This window comes from Bactrocera tryoni, chromosome 1 (genome assembly GCF_016617805.1).
Source record: "Bactrocera tryoni isolate S06 chromosome 1, CSIRO_BtryS06_freeze2, whole genome shotgun sequence".
NCBI lineage: Eukaryota > Metazoa > Arthropoda > Insecta > Diptera > Tephritidae > Bactrocera > Bactrocera tryoni.
In genome coordinates, this window is record NC_052499.1 from 84590 (window position 1) to 103924 (window position 19335).

Sequence of the window (19335 nt, forward strand, 5' to 3'; positions counted from 1 at the left end):
TATAAATGCAAGAGCTTTGATTTATGGGAACCCGATTTTTGGAATACCTTTGAAAATAATTTAAAGATAGTGTTCGTAAAGTCACAATTGGTGAAAGCTGCATATTACAATAGGACAATGACCCCAAACGCACGGCTCATATTGTAATAGTTACTGCTCTAAAATGCACCGCGGAATTAAACACTCCACTGCAAAGTCAGAATTTGAATATTATTGAGCACACCTGAGAGCTTTTAGAGCGTGAGGACAGATGAGGTATTTAGCGCGACAACCCTTAATAAAGCTTCCAGCAGTTTATTATTTTTCATTATATTTCGGTCTTTCCAAAATTAAAAGAAAGTTGTAGCAACCTGAATAATTAGTTTTTTGTGAGTCGTGTTTAAAGTTTTGTCGGCCACCGTTTATACCCTAAGTTTCGCACATACCAACTGTATTAATATAATACATATAGCACATTTACATGTAGCAAATGTCGAATTTATTTGTAATATTTCAAAAAAATTTTAGTTTACTTCATAAAAGCTTTGTGTATACAACAACTGCACATCCTATATGACGTTATTCTAAGTACCATGGTACAGAGAAAGTGGGCTGATGTTTCTTAAATGTAAAACTAGTATCATTCAGTGAAAAATACGTCAGAAGTATTAAGTGCAAACGTAAGTGATAGCGAATAGGTGAATAGGTATCTGCGACTATTACGAAGTGTGAAAGCTTTTGTAAGCTCTCATTGCAGCATATATTTGCAGTTCTACTAAGGAAATCTCTCAAGGATTACAAGAACCACGTAATCTCTGTTGGAATTTCTTAGTTTTAACTGGAATGTACATATTTAGGGGGGTTAAGCTCTCTCAGTTCTCAATTTTCTACAACACGAAACTGTTCGATGCATCGGCTTTGGCAAATTCGCTTCTGTGAGCCCCAAAGTCGGCACTTTTTTCATCCCTTTCGGCAGTGCTCTCTGTGCAATCGAGTTGTAAAGACGTTCAACCGACGAAAACGACCAAAACGGCGGTTTCGGAATTAATATTTGTGGAGTAATATTATAATTACTGCCATAATGTTTAGTGTAAGTGTTTGTGACTGTGGTGTTTGCTTTATTCACTCTATTTTTCATTAAATGAAAATTACCATCCGTACTATAAGTATCTCCACTAAAATATATCTGTGCATTACAAACGCTAAATGCGCTTATACATACATATATTTGAAAATAAGGGGAAAGATTCTGTGATCGGTTTCGAATAATAATGAATTACTTTTGAAAGGTTGGATGTACAGCTAAATATTTTGAATATTTGTAAGAAAATAAATAAGTGCGACTAATCCAAAAACTGTATAAGTAAGAAAGTTAATAAATAATTCAGCATGCATATGTGAAATTGTGCTTTATGCCTCCATTTTCAGTTGGTACTAGTTAAAGCTTCCGCCACACCCCGTATCCAGTCCTCTCCTCCACATGCGAAGGAGAATAAAATTGTGAAGTGGTTGTGCTAAGTGCCGAGATATTTACATGAGTCAAGGACGGTTCATTCGTTTTCGTATTTCTGTCTCTCCGTCCTCGGTGATTCAGCGAGTACAGAAGAAAATTTTACTTATTCGTACATACATAAAATAAAAAAAAAACTTAGGATACCAAAATAAAAATACGCATCAGAAATATTTAACAATTACCGTGGGTGAAAGATTTTTGTTGAATTAAATTCAAATTCATATAATGGTGTCTAAAATGGTTTTCATTCTACCTGAAAGAGGATAAAAAGTAAAACAGAGAAATTAGTTGCGCCATAATTTTTTAAGTGTATTAAATGCAAAATCTACGCATATTTGTTGAAATTTTGAAGTGAATGAAAAAAAAATATAATTTATGTTAGTCATTAATTTATAACTTAGTACACATATTAAGGTAAAAAATGTGTTTATTGTGATCTCTTTAATCCATTAGTAACTTATGGATATGTAGTACTATGTAAATGTATAACGTCACCTAAAATGTAAAAAAAACCTAACTTCACATAATTTTTCACATGTTTACTGGGGAAATAAAAAATGAACAAACAAAAACCGTGCAATTGAAGATTCGTTTTTTTTATTGAATTATAACCATTTTGGTTTCATTAGATAAGTTTAAAACTTTTTACATACATATGTATGTAATATGATATAGTGAATCGTAATCAATAAAAACTAAATTTCGAAACTAAACTACATGGATACTTAAGTTTTAATTTGAACCAAACTCCAAAACTTATAAGTCTCTATTTATAAAAACTTTTTTAAGGTACGTCATACATATGTATATGTATATGTGCACAGCGCTCCTAAACTATACGTACGTGCACACAAACATATGTATGTATATTTATAGCTAGGAAGCTTAGCCAGGTTTAATTTTTATACCCTGAACAGGGTATATTAAGTTTGTCACGAAGTTTGTAACACCCAGAAGGAAGCGTCGGAGACCCTATGAAGTAAATATATACTATAAATGATCAATATGTTGAGCTGAGTCGATTTAGCCATGTCCGTTTGTCTGTCTGTATTTATACGAACTAGTCCCTCAGTTTTTAAGATATGTTTTTAACACCCCGAAGGAAGCGTCGGAGACCCTATAAAGTATATACATATATAAATGATCAATATATTGAGCTGTCTGTCTGTCCGTCTGTCTGTATATATACGAACTAGTGCCTAAGTTTTTAAGATATCGTTTTGAAATTTTGCTAACGTCATTTTCTCTTCAAGAAGCTGCTCATTTGTCGGAACTGCCGATATCGGACCACTGTAACATATAGCTGCCATACAAACTGAACGATCGGAATCAAGTTCTTGTATGGAAAACTTCTTCATTTGACGATATATCTTCACGAAAGTATGAGTTCTTGTTCATAGAAATAACGTAATATCGGAAGAAATTGTTCAGATCGGCTCACTATAGCATATAGCTGCCATACACACCGAACGATCGGAATAAATAGCTTATATGGAAAACTTTCGCATTTGACGTGGTATCTTCACAAAATTTGCCATGGATTACTGCTTAAGGTAATAATATAATCTCCGAAGAAATTGTTCACATCGGAGTACTAAAGCATATAGCTTCCATACAAACTGAACACATAGTTACTAAAAGAAATGCACCTGTGAAGAGTATATTAGCTTCGGTGCAGCCGAAGTTAACGTTTTTTCTTGTTTTTACTTAAATCCCTGCGCTTTATATGTAGTATGTACATATGCAGTGAAATTCCCCTTTATGGACAATCTTCATAGTCGGACAGCTCTCAAATTTCAATGAACACAACGTTTTCAGTATTATTTTCATGCAAAATCAATTTCTATAGCCGGACATGAGTACGTTCCAATGATCGGACACCGGTAATATTCGTATAAATTATCTCTGGTAAACGGACAAGATTTCATAAATTTCTCTAGAAAGTTGTGTACAATTTATAGTTTCTGTTTTTTTTAAATTCTTGTAAGTTTTTATTGTCTTGAGACAGTAAAAGATCTTCTTCTTCTTAATTGGCTTAGAAACCGCTTAAGCGATTATAGCCGAGTTAACAACAGCGCGCCAGTCGTTTCTTCTTTTCGCTACGTGGCGCCAATTGGATATTCCAAGGGAAGCCAGGTCCTTCTCCACTTGGTCCTTCCAACGGAGTGGAGGTCTTCCTCTTCCTCTGCTACCCGCCGGGGGACGTCGAATACTTTCAGAGCTGGAGTGTTTTCGTCCATCCGGGCAACATGACCTAGCCAGCGTAGCCGCTGTATTTTAATTCGCTGAACTATGTCGATGTCGTCGTATATCTCGTACAGCTCATCGTTCCATCGAATGCGGTATTCGCCGTGGCTAACGCGCAAAGGACCATAAATCTTTCGCAGAACTTTTCTCTCGAAAACTCGCAACGTCGACTCGTCCGTTGTTGACATCGTCCAAGACTCTGCACCATACAGCAGGACGGGAATTATGAGTGACTTATAGAGTTTGGTTTTTGTTTGTCGAGAGAGGACTTTGCTTCTCAATTGCCTACTCAGTCCAAAGTAGCACCTGTTGGCAAGAGTTATCCTGCGTTGGATTTCTAGGCTGACATTGTTGGTGGTGTTTACGCTGGTTCCAAGATAGACGAAATTATCTACGACTTCAAAGTTATGACTGTCAACAGTGACGTGAGTGCCAAGTCGCGAATGCGACGACTGTTTGTTTGATGACAGGAGATATTTCGTTTTGCCCTAGTTCACTGCCAGACCCATTTTCTGTGCTTCCTTGTCCAGCCTGGAGAAAGCAGAACTAACGGCGCGGGGTGATATCAATTTCATCGGCATACGCCAGTAGCTGTACACTCTTATAGAAGATGGTACCTTCTCTATTTAGTTCTGCGGCTCGAACTCTTTTCTCCTAAAGCAGGTTGAAAAAGTCGCACGATAGGGAATCGCCTTGTCTGAAACCTCGTTTGGTATCGAACGGCTCGGACAGGTCCTTCCCGATCCTGACGGAGCTTTTGGTGTTACTCAACGTCAGTTTACACAGCCGTATTCGTTTTGCGGGGATATCAAATTCAGACATCGCGGCATAAAGGCAGCTCCTTTGGTGCTGTCGAAAGCAGGTTTGAAATCGACGATGAAGTGGTGTGTGTCGATTCTCCTTTCACGGGTCTTTTCCAAAATTTGGCGCATGGTGAATATCTGGTCGGTTGTTGATTTGCCAGGTCTAAAGCCACACTGATAAGGTCCAATCAGTTTGTTGACGGTGGGCTTTAATCTTTCACACAATACGCTCGATAGAACCTTATATGCGATGTTGAGGAGGCTAATCCCACGGTAGTTGGCGCAGATTGTGGGGTCTCCTTTTTTATGGATTGGGCATAGCACACTTAAATTCCAATCGTTGGGCATGCTTTCGTCCGACCATATTTTACAAAGAAGCTGATGCATGCACTTTATCAGTTCTTCGCCGCCGTGTTTGAATAGCTCGGCCGGCAATCCGTCGGCCCCTGCCGCTTTGTTGTTCTTCAGGCGGGCAATTGCTATTCCGAACTTCTTCATGGTCGGGTAATGGAACGTCTGCTCCCATCGTCATCGATTGAGAATCGGGTTCTCCTGGTGTTGTGCGTTCACTGCCATTCAGCAGGCTGGAGAAGTGTTCCTCCATAATTTAAGTATGCTCTGGGCATCAGTGACTAGATCACCTTTGGGGGTTCTACAAGAGTATGCTCCGGTCTTGAAACCTTCCGTAAGTCGCCGCATTTTTCGTAGAATTTTCGAGCATTACCCCTGTCGGCCAGCTTATCAAGCTCTTCGTACTCACGCATTTCAGCCTCTTTCTTCTTCTGTCTACAAATGCGTGTCGCTTCCCTCTTCAACTCTCGGTATCTATCCCATCCCGCACGTGTAGTGGTCGATCGTAACGTTGCGAGGTAGGCAGCCTGTTTTCTCTCCGCTGCGACACGGCACTCCTCGTCGTACCAGCTGTTCTTTTGCACTTTCCGAAAACCAATGGTTTCGGTTGCAGCTGCACGTAAAGAGTTTGAAATTCCGTCCCACCGTTCCCTTATACCGAGTTGTTGACGAGTGCTCTCAGAGAGCAGGAGTGCAAGCCGAGTAGAAAATCGTTCGGCTATCTGTTGTGATTGCAGCTTCTCGACGTCGAACCTTCCTTGTGTTTGGTGGCGCGCGTTTTTTGCTGCACAGAGGCGGGTGCGAATCTTAGCTGCAACAAGATAGTGGTCCGAGTCGATGTTAGGACCTCGGAGCGCACGCACATCTAAAACACTGGAGACGTGTCTTCCGTCTATCACAACATGATCGATCTGGTTGGTAGTTTTTCGATCCGGAGACAGCCAGGTAGCTTGATGAATCTTCTTATGCTGGAATCTAGTACTACAGATAACCATATTTCGGGCCCCGGCGAAGTCAATCAGCCTCAACCCATTAGGGGATGTTTCGTCGTGGAGGCCGAATTTACCGACCGTAGTGCCAAAGACACCTTCTTTACCCACCCTGGCGTTAAAGTCGCCAAGCACGATTTTGACATCGTGGCGGGGGCAGCCTTCATAAGTGCGCTCCAAGCACTCATAAAAGGCATCTTTGGTCACATCGTCCTTCTCTTCCGTCGGGGCGTGGGCGCAGATCAGCGATATGTTGAAGAACCTCGCTTTGATGCGGATTGTGGCTAGACGTTCATTCACCGCAGTGAATGATAGTACTCGGCGACGGAGTCTCTCTCCCACCACGAATCCTACACCAAACTTGCGCTCCTTTATATGGCCACTGTAGTAAATGTCACAAGGACCTACTCGTCTCTGTCCTTGTCCCGTCCATCGCATTTCTTGGACGGCGGTGATGTCAGCCTTTGTTTTTAGGAGGACATCAACCAGCTGGGCAGCGGCACCTTCCCAATTAAGGGACCGGACATTCCAGGTGCATGCGCTCAATTCGTAGTCCTTATTTCGTTTGCCATGGTCGTCATCAAAAGGGGGGTCTCTCATCCGAGGCTGGTTATAGCTCTTCACTGGGGGTGTTTTTTTTACGTGGCGGGTCCCAAACCCAGCGCACAACCCTTGTAGGGAATGTTTCGCCTTCTCACTTTAGCTCGCCTTCGAACGGATGTTCTTAGGCTACCCAGAGGATACTTGGTCAAAGACCGGAAGTAGTGAGCTGCTTGAGCCATGTGTAAAAGAATCGTTTCTGGCCATTCCCAAGTGAATGGCGGTCAGAGAACTTTCCTCACTTGCGTGAACTTCTACACATGACTCCATCCTCCTCTACACATGACTCCATCCTCCAGTAAAAGATCACAGCAAACAAATTGACTTGCGCTGGTTCGCGGTTGCTCAACGGAAACTAATGGGATAATTGTCACTTATTCCCTCCTGGCGAATATTGCCTCGCATTTATTACATTATTATGATTTGCAGCTTCTGATTCTAGAATTCATTTTAAATATTCATCTCGCCCCCATATATGGACAGCTCTCTTAGCCGGTCAAACACATTGTGACGGTGGGTGTCCAATTATGACATATGTACATATGTATTGATATGTATTGATATATATTGATTTATCGTTAATTTATGGAGCTAAGGTATGGTGGGCGTGGTTTTTCTTAATTTGAAAATTTATCGGCGGATCTCACATACAAGTTTTGCTACGCTTTGCGTCAGTCATTTGTTTTGACAGAAATGTTCAACGTACGCTTCTGTATGAGTACGTTCATTCAAGAAAATGATGGACAACTCTTATCCTTTTACGCTTCACCTACATACAAAATTGAGTACACGCAATTTCAATTCTCAACGCTATGTTTTGGTTCGTTATAACTTATAACTGTATGAGACTATATGAAACCCCTAACTACAAGTATGTTTAGTAGATTTGAATAGATTTGTATGTTAAGTTAGGTCATGCATGGGGTTGATCCTAATCGATGTATCTCACTTGGACAACTGTGAACGTTGGCGATTTGAGTTTTCCAAAAACTAATAAAAGGAAAAAACGGTTATTCATATTAGTTTTATGGCTTCTTTTCTCATGACAAAGCAGATGAAGACACTGCATATATTATTACTAAATGCTTATGTATATGTGTATCATGAATTTAATTATATTTAAATCTTTGATAATGGAAAATTCTCATAGGCGCCCTGTCACATGTTGAATATTGTGATATTTGAATCGAAATCTATATTCATGATTGATAGATCGCGAGTGAATATTACACGTTCAATAATTATCACGTTAGTATTTATTCGAAATAAATCGAGTTTTTGAAACAAATATTTACGTTACAGTTTTCTGTATTATTTGTTTAGTTTTAAATGCCAAAAGAAACTACTCAAAGAAAGTATCGGAACAAAAAAATCGTAGTTATGCTTTAATATTTGTTTAGTTTCTAATGCCGAAACAAAATTTAAAAAGATTCTAAGGTTTTAAAGAAAAAAATTTAAAAAAATAATAGGAGCAAAATATACTAGCAACCATTGTGAAAATTTCATTGTTACTTAGCTGGAAAATCACCGTTAGATCTATTTTTGTGCTAATCGCGCCGTTGGCCACGCTTGTGCAGTATTGGCTAAATAGTACTATTTCTGCTTGTGTAGCTATTGCTAAAATAAATCGTAAATTTTCTGCTGTACTCTGCGAAGTTGTGTCTCTTGTGGATTATTTGAAACACTATAAGACTTCTAATGAAATAATTACGATTATCACCCTGTTATTCGATGTTCTAACCCAAAAATGTTTCTTAATTTCTGTGTTAAAGTAGAAAATCTTTAAAGAAAGTATTCTGCATTGTGGACAACGAATTAATATTTTTTACAAGAACTGCTCCTCCCGAATATTTGTCATTTTATGAGTTAAGACCCTTTTGTAGTTAGTTGCGATATGTACATACATACATATGTATGTATATGGAACGTGTAGCAAATCCCATGGAGTTGAACAAGTTTACTCTTAAACATTTTTCAAGGTGAGTTAGGACTATTTTTCAAAAGCAATCAGTAATAAGATTGCCTTCTTATGGTACATATTTTCAATATATGTATGCACCTTCTTTTTAAATAAAAAAAAAACGGTTTGCGATATCAATGAAATTATTTATTACTGTGAACCTACATTTGACACAATTATGTATGGAACTCGATTTTTTTTGCATTGCCGTTCACTAAATTTGGTTTTCAATAAATTGATTGTGATATTCGCTATGTGGCTTGTGGCGCCGTCCTATTGGAACCACATATTGTCCAAGTCCATATCATCCAACTCGGGCCAACAATACTTGGTTATTATTGAGCGGTAGCGATTCCCATTCACAGTAACGTGCCGGTAGGCAACTAAAGAGAAACAAAAACTACTTCTCCAGTCAAATCGTTAGGGTGGATATTTTGTTGAATATTTTCTTCTTTCATTGTAGTTTATCATCTGCGCTTTATGGCCAATTCACACTGAACTTTTGGATCGCTTTGCGTGTTGACATTTGACGCGAAGCCAAGCATTTTTTTTGGCAGCTCTCACCTTTTTACACTTTGACAAGCACTAGTCGCCATTTTTATTACAGAGAAACACTGAAAGCAAAACGTTCATTGCGGCATACTCTTTGTTTTCTCCGCTTCATTGTTTCAGTATGAACTGTCACGCAAAGCGAGGATTGTATGGTGGTTGTATGTGCATGGGCCTTTATAATTATGGAGTAATGGTACTTCCAGTTCAAGATTATAATCAAATTCATAGCAAATTTATTAAAATAGCCCTATGGGAATAAATAAATTTTATTGAAAAATATATATATGAAATAACGTGATTTAATTATTATTCTAAATCATACACAATTTTTTTTTACCTCAGTTTCAGATATAAATGACAATCAAGCTTTTACTACAAATAATAATGATACAAGATGGTAGAATACCAAATATCACAAGCCCTTGCAGATTATTTCATGGCCAATAATCCTACTTTACTGTGAGCAAAGCAAACACATTTAGAGGTCAAATAGAAAGGGGTTGCGAATTTCCACTTTGCAATAGACCCTAACAAACGGACATTTTAAGAGATCCAGAAAATCAAAAGATTTTACTTTCGTATGCTTACTTGTTCCACTCAAAATAGATATGCACTTTATAATGTTAAGAAGCTGTTTTAACAGCAATTCGACTCAAAAGAGCCACACTGGTCACTCCCCCCCTAAAGTACTCACTACGATTAAATAAGCTTAAAACGTAAATACATATATCTGTATTCAAACCTAACTCCCTGGAGAACATACCATATACATATAAACAAACCATGAGCTCTACAAATTCTCCAACTGTCCCAAAGGTACATCGGTCTCAACATATTCAACAATTTCAACGGCGAGTATTCGGTAAATTGTTAAATGATAAAGGGTTTAGCAGACAAAATCGAATGCAGTTGACCTTAAATGAAAGATTGGGGACATGTACTATTTACAAATATTGCCGGAGGCTACAAAAGTGGAATTGTGTTACCAGGAAACCGGGAAATATGACTGTTAGCACTCTTGGTAAAGCGAAGGAGCTAACGCCGAAACATAGACTGACTTTCTGGAGATTGGGCGTTAATTACAGCATAATGACAGATTCAATACATACGATAATGTTATTGTTTGCTGTTATAATGACTGTTTTGATATCGGAAAGCACTGGTGAGTCACAATATCCGTTTTCAAATGTAATGATGTTCTGATTTTAATTTAATATTTAAAATATACAAGTATTTATTTGAGAAAGATCTTTAAATTTGGGATTATATTTTTGGTAGTTATGTTATTTTTAACAAAATTTTTGATTTAAAAAAAGAAGTCCCAAACGGAAAACCTAAGTTAATATTTGGGCAGACATTAATATACATTTTAAAGAAAAAATTTCGAAACATATATTATATTATTTTATAATAAATTAATCTGTAGTTCTAGCATCGCAACGGGACTCAGTTAAACAAAAAAATTCCAACAACCTGAGTAGTAATATACCTACGGTAAGCGGGGTTGATATCAATGGTAACTTTGATAGCATTAGCGATGCCAACACCATTAGGTCTAGAAACAATGCAAGCAACGGAAACCCTGATATCAATGTTTCATTAGCAGCGGCTGATGATATACGTAATAAGGCCAATTATGTCACACTGTCACCGATCGTCACTTCAAGTACCGCTTTCGTAACTGTGGGAGTATTTAGTACAGTGAGCAATTCGGTATATTATGGAGGTGTGCAGAAGAACAGTACCGCACATTATTCGGGGACATCCATCGTCAATCGTAATGTGATTGAAGTAACAGAAGATAATCGTAATGGTCCATACTTTGACAAAGCTGCATCGAAAAATATAACAGCACTTCTCGGAAAAACGGCATATTTAAATTGTCGTGTGAAAAATCTAGGAAATAAAACGGTGAGTTTCATTGTTGTGATCAATGCCTGCATCAAAATATTTATTCAGTCTAACGCCTACTCTTTACCAGAAATGGAAAATGAAAGTTCATGATGATGAATTATCGAGACAACTTTTGAATAATTTACACTTGTTTACCGTAAAAACAGTTGAACTTCCATAACTCGATCTTCCTTAACTCGAAGTTCTCCATAACTCGAACTCTTGAATCGATTTTAAATTCATATTTAAATACGAATATTAATACCACTGACGACCACCACAAAGCACTATACAGATTACAATCTCTTTTCACCGAAACAAACAAGCAAAAAATACTATTTGTATGTGTTCAGGCAAGTTTCTATAACTCGAAGTCCCACTTACTAAAAGTTTTTTTTATGGATTACGGTGATTCGATTTTAGCAAGTTCAACTGTAGTTATGTAAGTTTTTTGTTTATAGAACAGCATATCCATTGCAGAAATTTATATTTTTATTACCAGAACAGATGATGTAAGAGTTTCCTTAAGATAATTTACATATTGACGACGTTAAGTGCTAAATGGTATGAAATCTACTTGAACTTTGAAATATTTTTATTAAGTATATGGGGGCTATGGAAAGCATTGACCCGATTTTAAACCTTTTTAGCACCCGGACACATTATTACCAGGAAAATACGTATAACTCTATATCTAATTTTAAGTGATACAAATAACCATAAGGTGAATAGAACTATTATACTTTGTAGCAACATGTTGCGAGAGTATAACAAGAAAGTAAAAAAAGATAAAGTGCTGCAGAAAAACTAAAAACATTTCCGACAATAAATGGTTTTTTCAAGATTAAATAAAAAGTGTAAAAATAGATAAATCATACACGTGCATACTCAAATAATTGCGTTTTACACCTCTGCTGAGCCTTTTGGGCGAACTCTTCCACTCCCATTATTTAATTCTTTTTGCGAATTGTATGGTTATCGATTAAACCGATTGCCAAAATTTTAACCAAAATGCATTCCAGTTATAAATTAAAAAATAAAAAATTAATTTGATAAGTAATTAGGTGATAATTTTTTTAGTTAACGTTACTGCGACTTCAAACAAAAATGTTATTCCAGATGCTCTTGCAAGTTTCTTGGGTGCGGCATCGAGACATCCACTTGTTAACTGTTGGACGGTATACATATACATCTGATCAGCGTTTTCGTGCTATACATCAGCCACAAACCGAGGACTGGATTTTGCAAATTAAGTATCCTCAACATCGAGATTCTGGTATATATGAGTGCCAAGTTTCAACCACGCCACATATGAGCCATTATATTCACTTGAATGTTGTCGGTGAGTAAAAGACTAATACAGATGTAAATATAATATAATCGTACATATCGCCATGCATAAAAATATTTGTAAAAGTATTGTAAGTACGGAAACATTTTAAAATCGATATATGATCTATAAGCTAAGTACAAATTTTATATTACGTTTCACTTTTTATAAGAAATGCTCTTACAAATTATCATTTTAGAACCTTCTACGGAAATCATTGGCGCGCCGGATCTTTATATAGAGAGCGGTTCAACAATAAATTTAACTTGTGTAATATTAAATTCTCCCGAACCTCCTGCGTACATATTTTGGAATCATAATAACGCTGTAAGTAATTGTATACTATATGCGTATAAAATGCATGAGAAGAATATTTTTGTTAACCTTAAGATTGTATAAATTTTTGAATGAATAGATAAGCTGATTTTCCTCATGTATGTTTCTCCCTCTTCCATTCGTATATATGTATGTACATAAGTGGAGTAAAATTTCAAATATTTCAATCACCAATATATGTACTTATATGTACATAGATATGTATATAGCTGGGACCTTGTATATATATATATATTATACCTATTTAGCCAAACTTATAATTTCTTTCATCTAATTCAGGTTTTCTGTAGTTGGGCTAAGTTAGTAAAGAGAACGTGTTCGCAGAAAAGGCGAAATAGTAAATTTTCTGAACTCCCATTAACCCATCGGAGTATCGTACAGTTCAGATATTTTTCTCACTAAGTGTAAGCTAAGTATATATAAGTACATATTAATAATTCGATAAGCATAATCTTACCCTTTCACTACTAAACCAGTATCTGTGCATCAGGTTGATTATGCAATTCAATGAAGTTGTATCAATAATTGCTTTGGCTATATTAGTTAATAGTAAAATATTAGATGTTCACACCATTATTTTTGAAACAGGATTTGTGCGTCTTCCTCCTTGAGTATTTCAAAAGTTTTATTTACAGAAAAATAAAAAACACTGGTTGTGACACTTCGCTCCGTTCCCTTTTTTTATGCAATCCACAAGAGGATTGCTGAAAAACTTGAATACCCGGTCTTTAATTGCAATTTTAAATACTGAAATATATTATGTAATTTAATATACATATTACAATTATTGATTCTAGATTATCAACTACGACTCTCCTCGTGGTGGTGTCTCGGTAGTAACAAATAAAGGGGAAACTACTACTTCTTTTCTGCTTATAAAATCTGCTCGGCCTTCAGATTCCGGACACTATCAGTGCAACCCATCAAATGCAAAACCTAAAAGTGTAACGGTTCATGTACTGAATGGTAAGTATAAATATTGATGTGCATAAATTGCAACTTACTACGTAATAGTAATTAATTGAAAATTAAGAAATCACAAATATACTTGTAAGAGCGAACCATGCATATATTCACAATAAGTCATAAAATATTACATAAAATTTTACCCTTTTCTATGAGCATACATGATGGTTGTAAGTTACCAAGCACTCCAAAAGTTATTTATTTTAGCAAGTGTTGTTTAGTGGAATGTGGCTTTATACTTTAGGACATCGTTGCGTATGCGTTGAACATACTACTTACATATAAGTATTAGTTTGCAAATTGTATAACAGCACATTATACAGGAGTGTAGTGTTCTAATTCCTTCAATATTTTGAATGACTATTACAGCGATTCGATTATTTATTTATAGATAATAGTATTGTTACCTCATTTTGAGAGCTTATCATATATGTATGTATATATTTATTTGCTTGTAATTACTTAAATTCTGTAATGGTGTTAAAGGACAGAAAAAAGTTGTAAATTAAATAGGTGTTTCTCATTCCGTTTCCAGGGGAGTTCCCAGCAGCAATGCAGCGCGCGGGCCCAGTATATCTTCGAATGTCCCAAAGTCGATATCTCCTAGTGTACCTGTCAATGTACTTATGCACCTTAGCATATGTAAAGTGGTATATGCAAACATTGGCAGCAGTTGGGATCAAGATAGCAGGAATTTGAAGCATCTTGTTGCGTGGGTTTTAAACATACTCGTGTTGCTGGCAACCGATATGCTTGGAAAGCAAGTTAAACGAAGAAAGTTTGGAATGATTAATACCTGCGGCTGCTACTTCAATGATATACAACTTAAACAAAATTTACTCCTCCAAAAGTCGAAATCAAATAACAATAGTCATAACGGAGAGGGCAACTTACGAAATTTATTTTATAATACTACTATTTTTAAGTCGATGAAACACTTTAACGATGTACATACTTGTAAACTGTTTAACAGACCTATATTTGAACCAGATATCAGGTGAGTGCGTTTCGATTTAATGCCTTTTACTGGTCCTAGCCATGTTACCGAGAAAGCGGGCAAAGTAAGCTCAAACAATCCGAACTAAACTTGACTAAAGTGAGTTTTATAATGATAATAATATCCATCGCATTTTTTTGTATTATGTGTATTGTATATTTTGGGTATTTTATTCCCTTGGGTTTCCAACTAAAAGGGAAACCGAACTTTTTTGTAATCGAATAAAAGTATTAGGTAAATTTGGGTATTTGTAAAGTTACTTATAAGATATATTGTAAATAAAAATAATATAATACACTAAATAATAATGAACCAAAAAGAGAAAAAAAACAAAAAAAAAGCGAAAAGATATTGTTTCAAGATAGATTATGAAAGAATAAAATTCTAAATTGCTAAAACCTATGAACTAATAAAGTTAGAGAAAATTATTAACTAAAAAATAACGACAATTGTATGCTAAATAAGCATATATAACTATCCTTAAGAGAGAACTCCAATTTGCTTGGTACACCAAATATATATTTGGGTAAATATTACATATTAATTTGTTTTAATATGTTTTTTTTTTTAATTTTTACATATTATTAACAATTAATAAATTCATTTGTCCGATTTTATAATCGGTAGATGCTTAGTTTTTCTATTATACAATTCATAAATCTTTGGAACAGGTAAAATTACACATATGTATGCTCTCTATTTGTTTAAGCATGTTAAATAGTTATATAATAGCTTAGAAGTGCATGAGATGTAACATATTTTACTAAGACAGTAAATTAAATTGTTATACGGAATAAAACCGGTTGCTTTACCGAAGTTTTTTCGATACGGCAACAGATCATATAATATAGTACGTATTCTCATTCCAAATGTACCTAACTCGCAACGCAATTATCAATATGTACAGTATTTTTATTTTCTTAAATTATAAATTTGACATTATTCATCATTAATTTTAATTTTACTGGTATATGATACATATAATAGTTAAATCCAATGTGGTTTATTTTCATCCTTCAGAAATCTTCGCGCGACAAGTTAATTTAAAAAATACCATCAAGATATTTTATGTATGTGTTCCAAATTTGAGATATAGAATGCACCTATTTTCCATGCAGTTAGCGCCAATAAAGAATATGATGCGATGCTTTTCCCCGACAGTTGAATAACAGGTGTGTGTTATTACTTTGTAATTAGTATAAACCACAAACTACAAAAATTACACGAGTATCCTTTTGTCATTAGAAAATCGTTATATAATTAAGTTATATATAAATCTGATGTTTTTATGACTGTTTACAGATGTATTAAATTATTAATATTTGAACATTCAACAACTATGTATTTGTGATATATCGATTTCGTATATTTAGTGGTTCTTCCCTATTTTTTGCATTATATTTCGCACAAATCATGGACTTATATTTAACAATTATATATGACTATCTCGGTGTTATTATAAAATTTCTGGGATTCACAATAAATTATTGTCTTTTAATTTTTGATTACATATTTGCTGAGTAGTTTGAGGTTTCAGTGCAATTACTATATTGAAGTCAAGGCGAGATCATACATCCATCTGGATTAGTGCTTGTATTTTCATTATTTCTTTTATCTGCAGATTACTGGTTTCCAGTTTTCAAAAGCTCAATTCTCACGAAGAGAGCTTTAAAGAAAATGAAATATGAAAAAAAATATAACTGACTGCCAGAAACTATAAAAAGTTTATCAAAACTTAAGCAGTTAAAGATTTATAATACATATCGAGCTAGAACCAACAAACTAATTTAGACAAAAAATTTCAAATTTTCAGGAAATATCTCGCTTAACGAAATTGAATGAAATATGTTAGACGTATACCCCCCTCCCCCCTTTTACGGTTTAAAACTTCACTCAATTGAATTGAAATTAGATCAGTTTATCTATTAGGAACTTCAACTGTTTTTATTAAAATGGAAATTAGTTTCGATTTATATTACGTTGACCAAAATGCTCGTGATTCCTCAAATCCATTTGGACTTCCTAACAGCAGGATAACCAAAGTTTTATGGACAAATGAATTGCTTCTAAATAATGTTAAGTTATTTTTGTTTAAATCAAATTGAAGCTTGCCTCATCCAGTTCCGAGATTTCACTACATGAACTCAACGGATTTTTCACCTTTCTATGTACATGTACAAAATAACTGATTAAAATAATTTTAAATTATAAATAAAATACTCATATTCAATTTTTTATTGATATTTTTCTTAAATAAATGCAGTGATGTTTAACTTCAACTGTTTTGACGATCGATAGCAATAATACTGAATTTCCAAACGTAAACCAAGGTGCAGTTAGGTTGAAAATCGTGAAAGGAACCTTGTATTAAGTTTCAAAAATATTCAGATATTTATTTTGCGACATTTGTGTCAAGTTTTCTGTCCCACATTCAGCAACTACTTCACTAGCTTCATTGTATGATGACATTCATTTGGATTTCAATGCAATTCACTCAGAATTATTCATTTGTCGCTTGTCATTAATTACATATGTATGTATTATATTTTCGAATAAGTAAGTATATTTATGATTTTATGAAAATTGAGTAAGGGGTTTCCATGAGTCTCAAAAAACATATGTAGTTAAAATATAGTATGTAATATTAATATATTATATAAAAAGTCATAAAATATCTTATAATTAAAATTCGCTCTAAGTTTTTAACTATCTGCACATATTTATAGTTAGCTTTCAGTTATATGCAAATACATATGTGTACATTATAAGTTCAGTCCATGTTAAGTTTGTTTGTGTTTACCATAAATTTCGAAAATGAATTGAAAAGCCTTAAAATTTAAGTTAATTGGGTGTAATAAATTACATTATGATGAAATATATACACACAAAAAGTCTGTAAATACAAGGTGTATCCAAAAGTAACCCAACTTTATATTTAAATCATAAAACATGCAGCGATACGTATATCCGTTGAAAATTTGAAGCATTAAAAAATACATCCAGCCATCAAACACACCTAACTTCATATAAATCGGATGACAAATGTTAAATTTACCGTAATTTCAATAAAAGAAGAAAGGTACAATTGTTCCATTTTTACAAAGAGCAAATACATTATTTTGTGTTAATCGCCCTCACATACGAATTGATGAAAAAGTTCTTGGTTATGATCATATGAGTAGTACTCAAGTACTCACGAATTCAAAATGGTCATGAGGATTTAAATGACGGTCAAGGATGGCATAGCAATCATGCTAAACTAGCGGAGACAGCCCGTAAAGTAACTTTACAAAACTATTTGAATAATTTTATCTGAAGATTTGGGTAAAAGAAAGATCTGTGTGCATTTTCCTCTATATTAATAAAATGAAGAAAAGAGAACGATTTTTGATAAAAAAAACGGATTTCTCTATCAACCACGATTCTTATTTGCCTGATCTATCACAATGAGACTTTTTTCTCTTTCCAAAACTGAAAATAAACATGAAGGAAAATGAAAAGAGCATTTTTTGATCATATCCCTGAGAAAAAGTTCGGTTATTTTCAGGATACACTATATACGGATAGTGGAAAAAAACAAATGCATGAAAAACAGTTCCGAGAGGGGTTTATTGCGTTCATGCATTGAAGACAAGGTGCATAACGTTATATTATTTTAACTATGGATTATTATATACATATGTACATATGTATGTACATATAGACAATGTATAAGTACATACATATAGTAGATAAATAAAGCACTGATTTAAGCTCTTTGGACATTTGGAAAAAGATACCTTAAAAAATATATGTAGGTACATATGTATATGTAAATAAATATGTATTAAATAATGTTACTGTCATTAAAATACCAGTCATTCACACGCCATTAGTTAAATACGAGTATAATACAACAAGTTAGATTAAAGGGAAATGTTCTCAAGGTACATTTGGGAGTGTAGCTACCGAGAAAATGAGTAGGCTTAAGTTAATTTATCTGCACATGCTGTTATACATATACATACTATATATGTATATATATGTATGAAGTCGTTTGTTAAAATTTGTCGCGTGGACTGCATTACAAAGAGAAAGAAATAAAAATAAAGCAAAGACACATAACATAAATAATCACTGTTATTCCTTTATTTTTTGAAATTTAAGCATTTGCTCATCAGAAAGATACACCATAGGTAACATAATAAATAAATCTACAAGTACTATACTGAATGAGCTGAAAATAAAATGAAAACGAAGAGTTACAAAAAACAAAGTTGAATGTTAAAATTAAAAAAGATATTAATAAAAACTAAAGTTATATTAACAAATCACATAAAATCCTCGAAACAAATAAAAAACTACCATTAGTTAAAGTGAGATAAAACCGAAACTCGTAGTCATGTATGGTAAATAATGGGAAGGCAAATGGACGCTATGATTAAAACTCATCAGTTTCATAAGAAAATACAGTAAAAAGCTGCAAATGTATAATTAAATAAATTGTACCAATTCTCGTAATTTATATTTTCGCAAAACTATCTTAGTTAAAAGAAACATTAATAGGAATCTTTAATATATAATATTTTGTGATATATATTATATGGAAACAGTATTTTCCCGATATCTTTTGTGCCTCTTGTATTAACTGGTCTTTTATTTTTTATTTCGAAATTGAAATTTAGCACAGTATTTTATATTGAATGTCCAGCAAATTTAATAAAAACATTAAAATATGCATATGAGTGTGAATTTATGTATTAATTTAATTGAAATTAATACATAATTATTATGTACTAATTTAAAAATGTTAAATAAAAGCTAAACTATTTAATTATTA

General features: G+C 34.3%; 1 protein-coding gene across 4 annotated transcripts; it reads left to right on the forward strand.

Moving 5' to 3' along the window:
- Positions 1–575: 575 nt before the first annotated feature.
- Positions 576–18807, forward strand: LOC120769364. Of its 4 annotated transcripts, none has more exons than XM_040096337.1 (7): positions 576–659; positions 9337–10156; positions 10421–10905; positions 12007–12229; positions 12417–12544; positions 13351–13519; positions 14033–18807. In XM_040096337.1, exons 2-7 carry the CDS (start codon positions 9778–9780, stop codon positions 14518–14520), a joined length of 1872 nt encoding a protein of 623 aa, XP_039952271.1. In that variant the 5' UTR covers positions 576–659; positions 9337–9777; the 3' UTR covers positions 14521–18807. The 4 variants fall into 4 exon arrangements, with proteins under 4 accessions (XP_039952271.1, XP_039952263.1, XP_039952287.1 ...); XM_040096329.1 differs by lacking the exon at positions 576–659 and adding an exon at positions 956–1069; XM_040096353.1 differs by lacking the exon at positions 576–659 and adding an exon at positions 956–1069 and having other exon boundaries at positions 14055–14303.
- Positions 18808–19335: the final 528 nt, after the last annotated feature.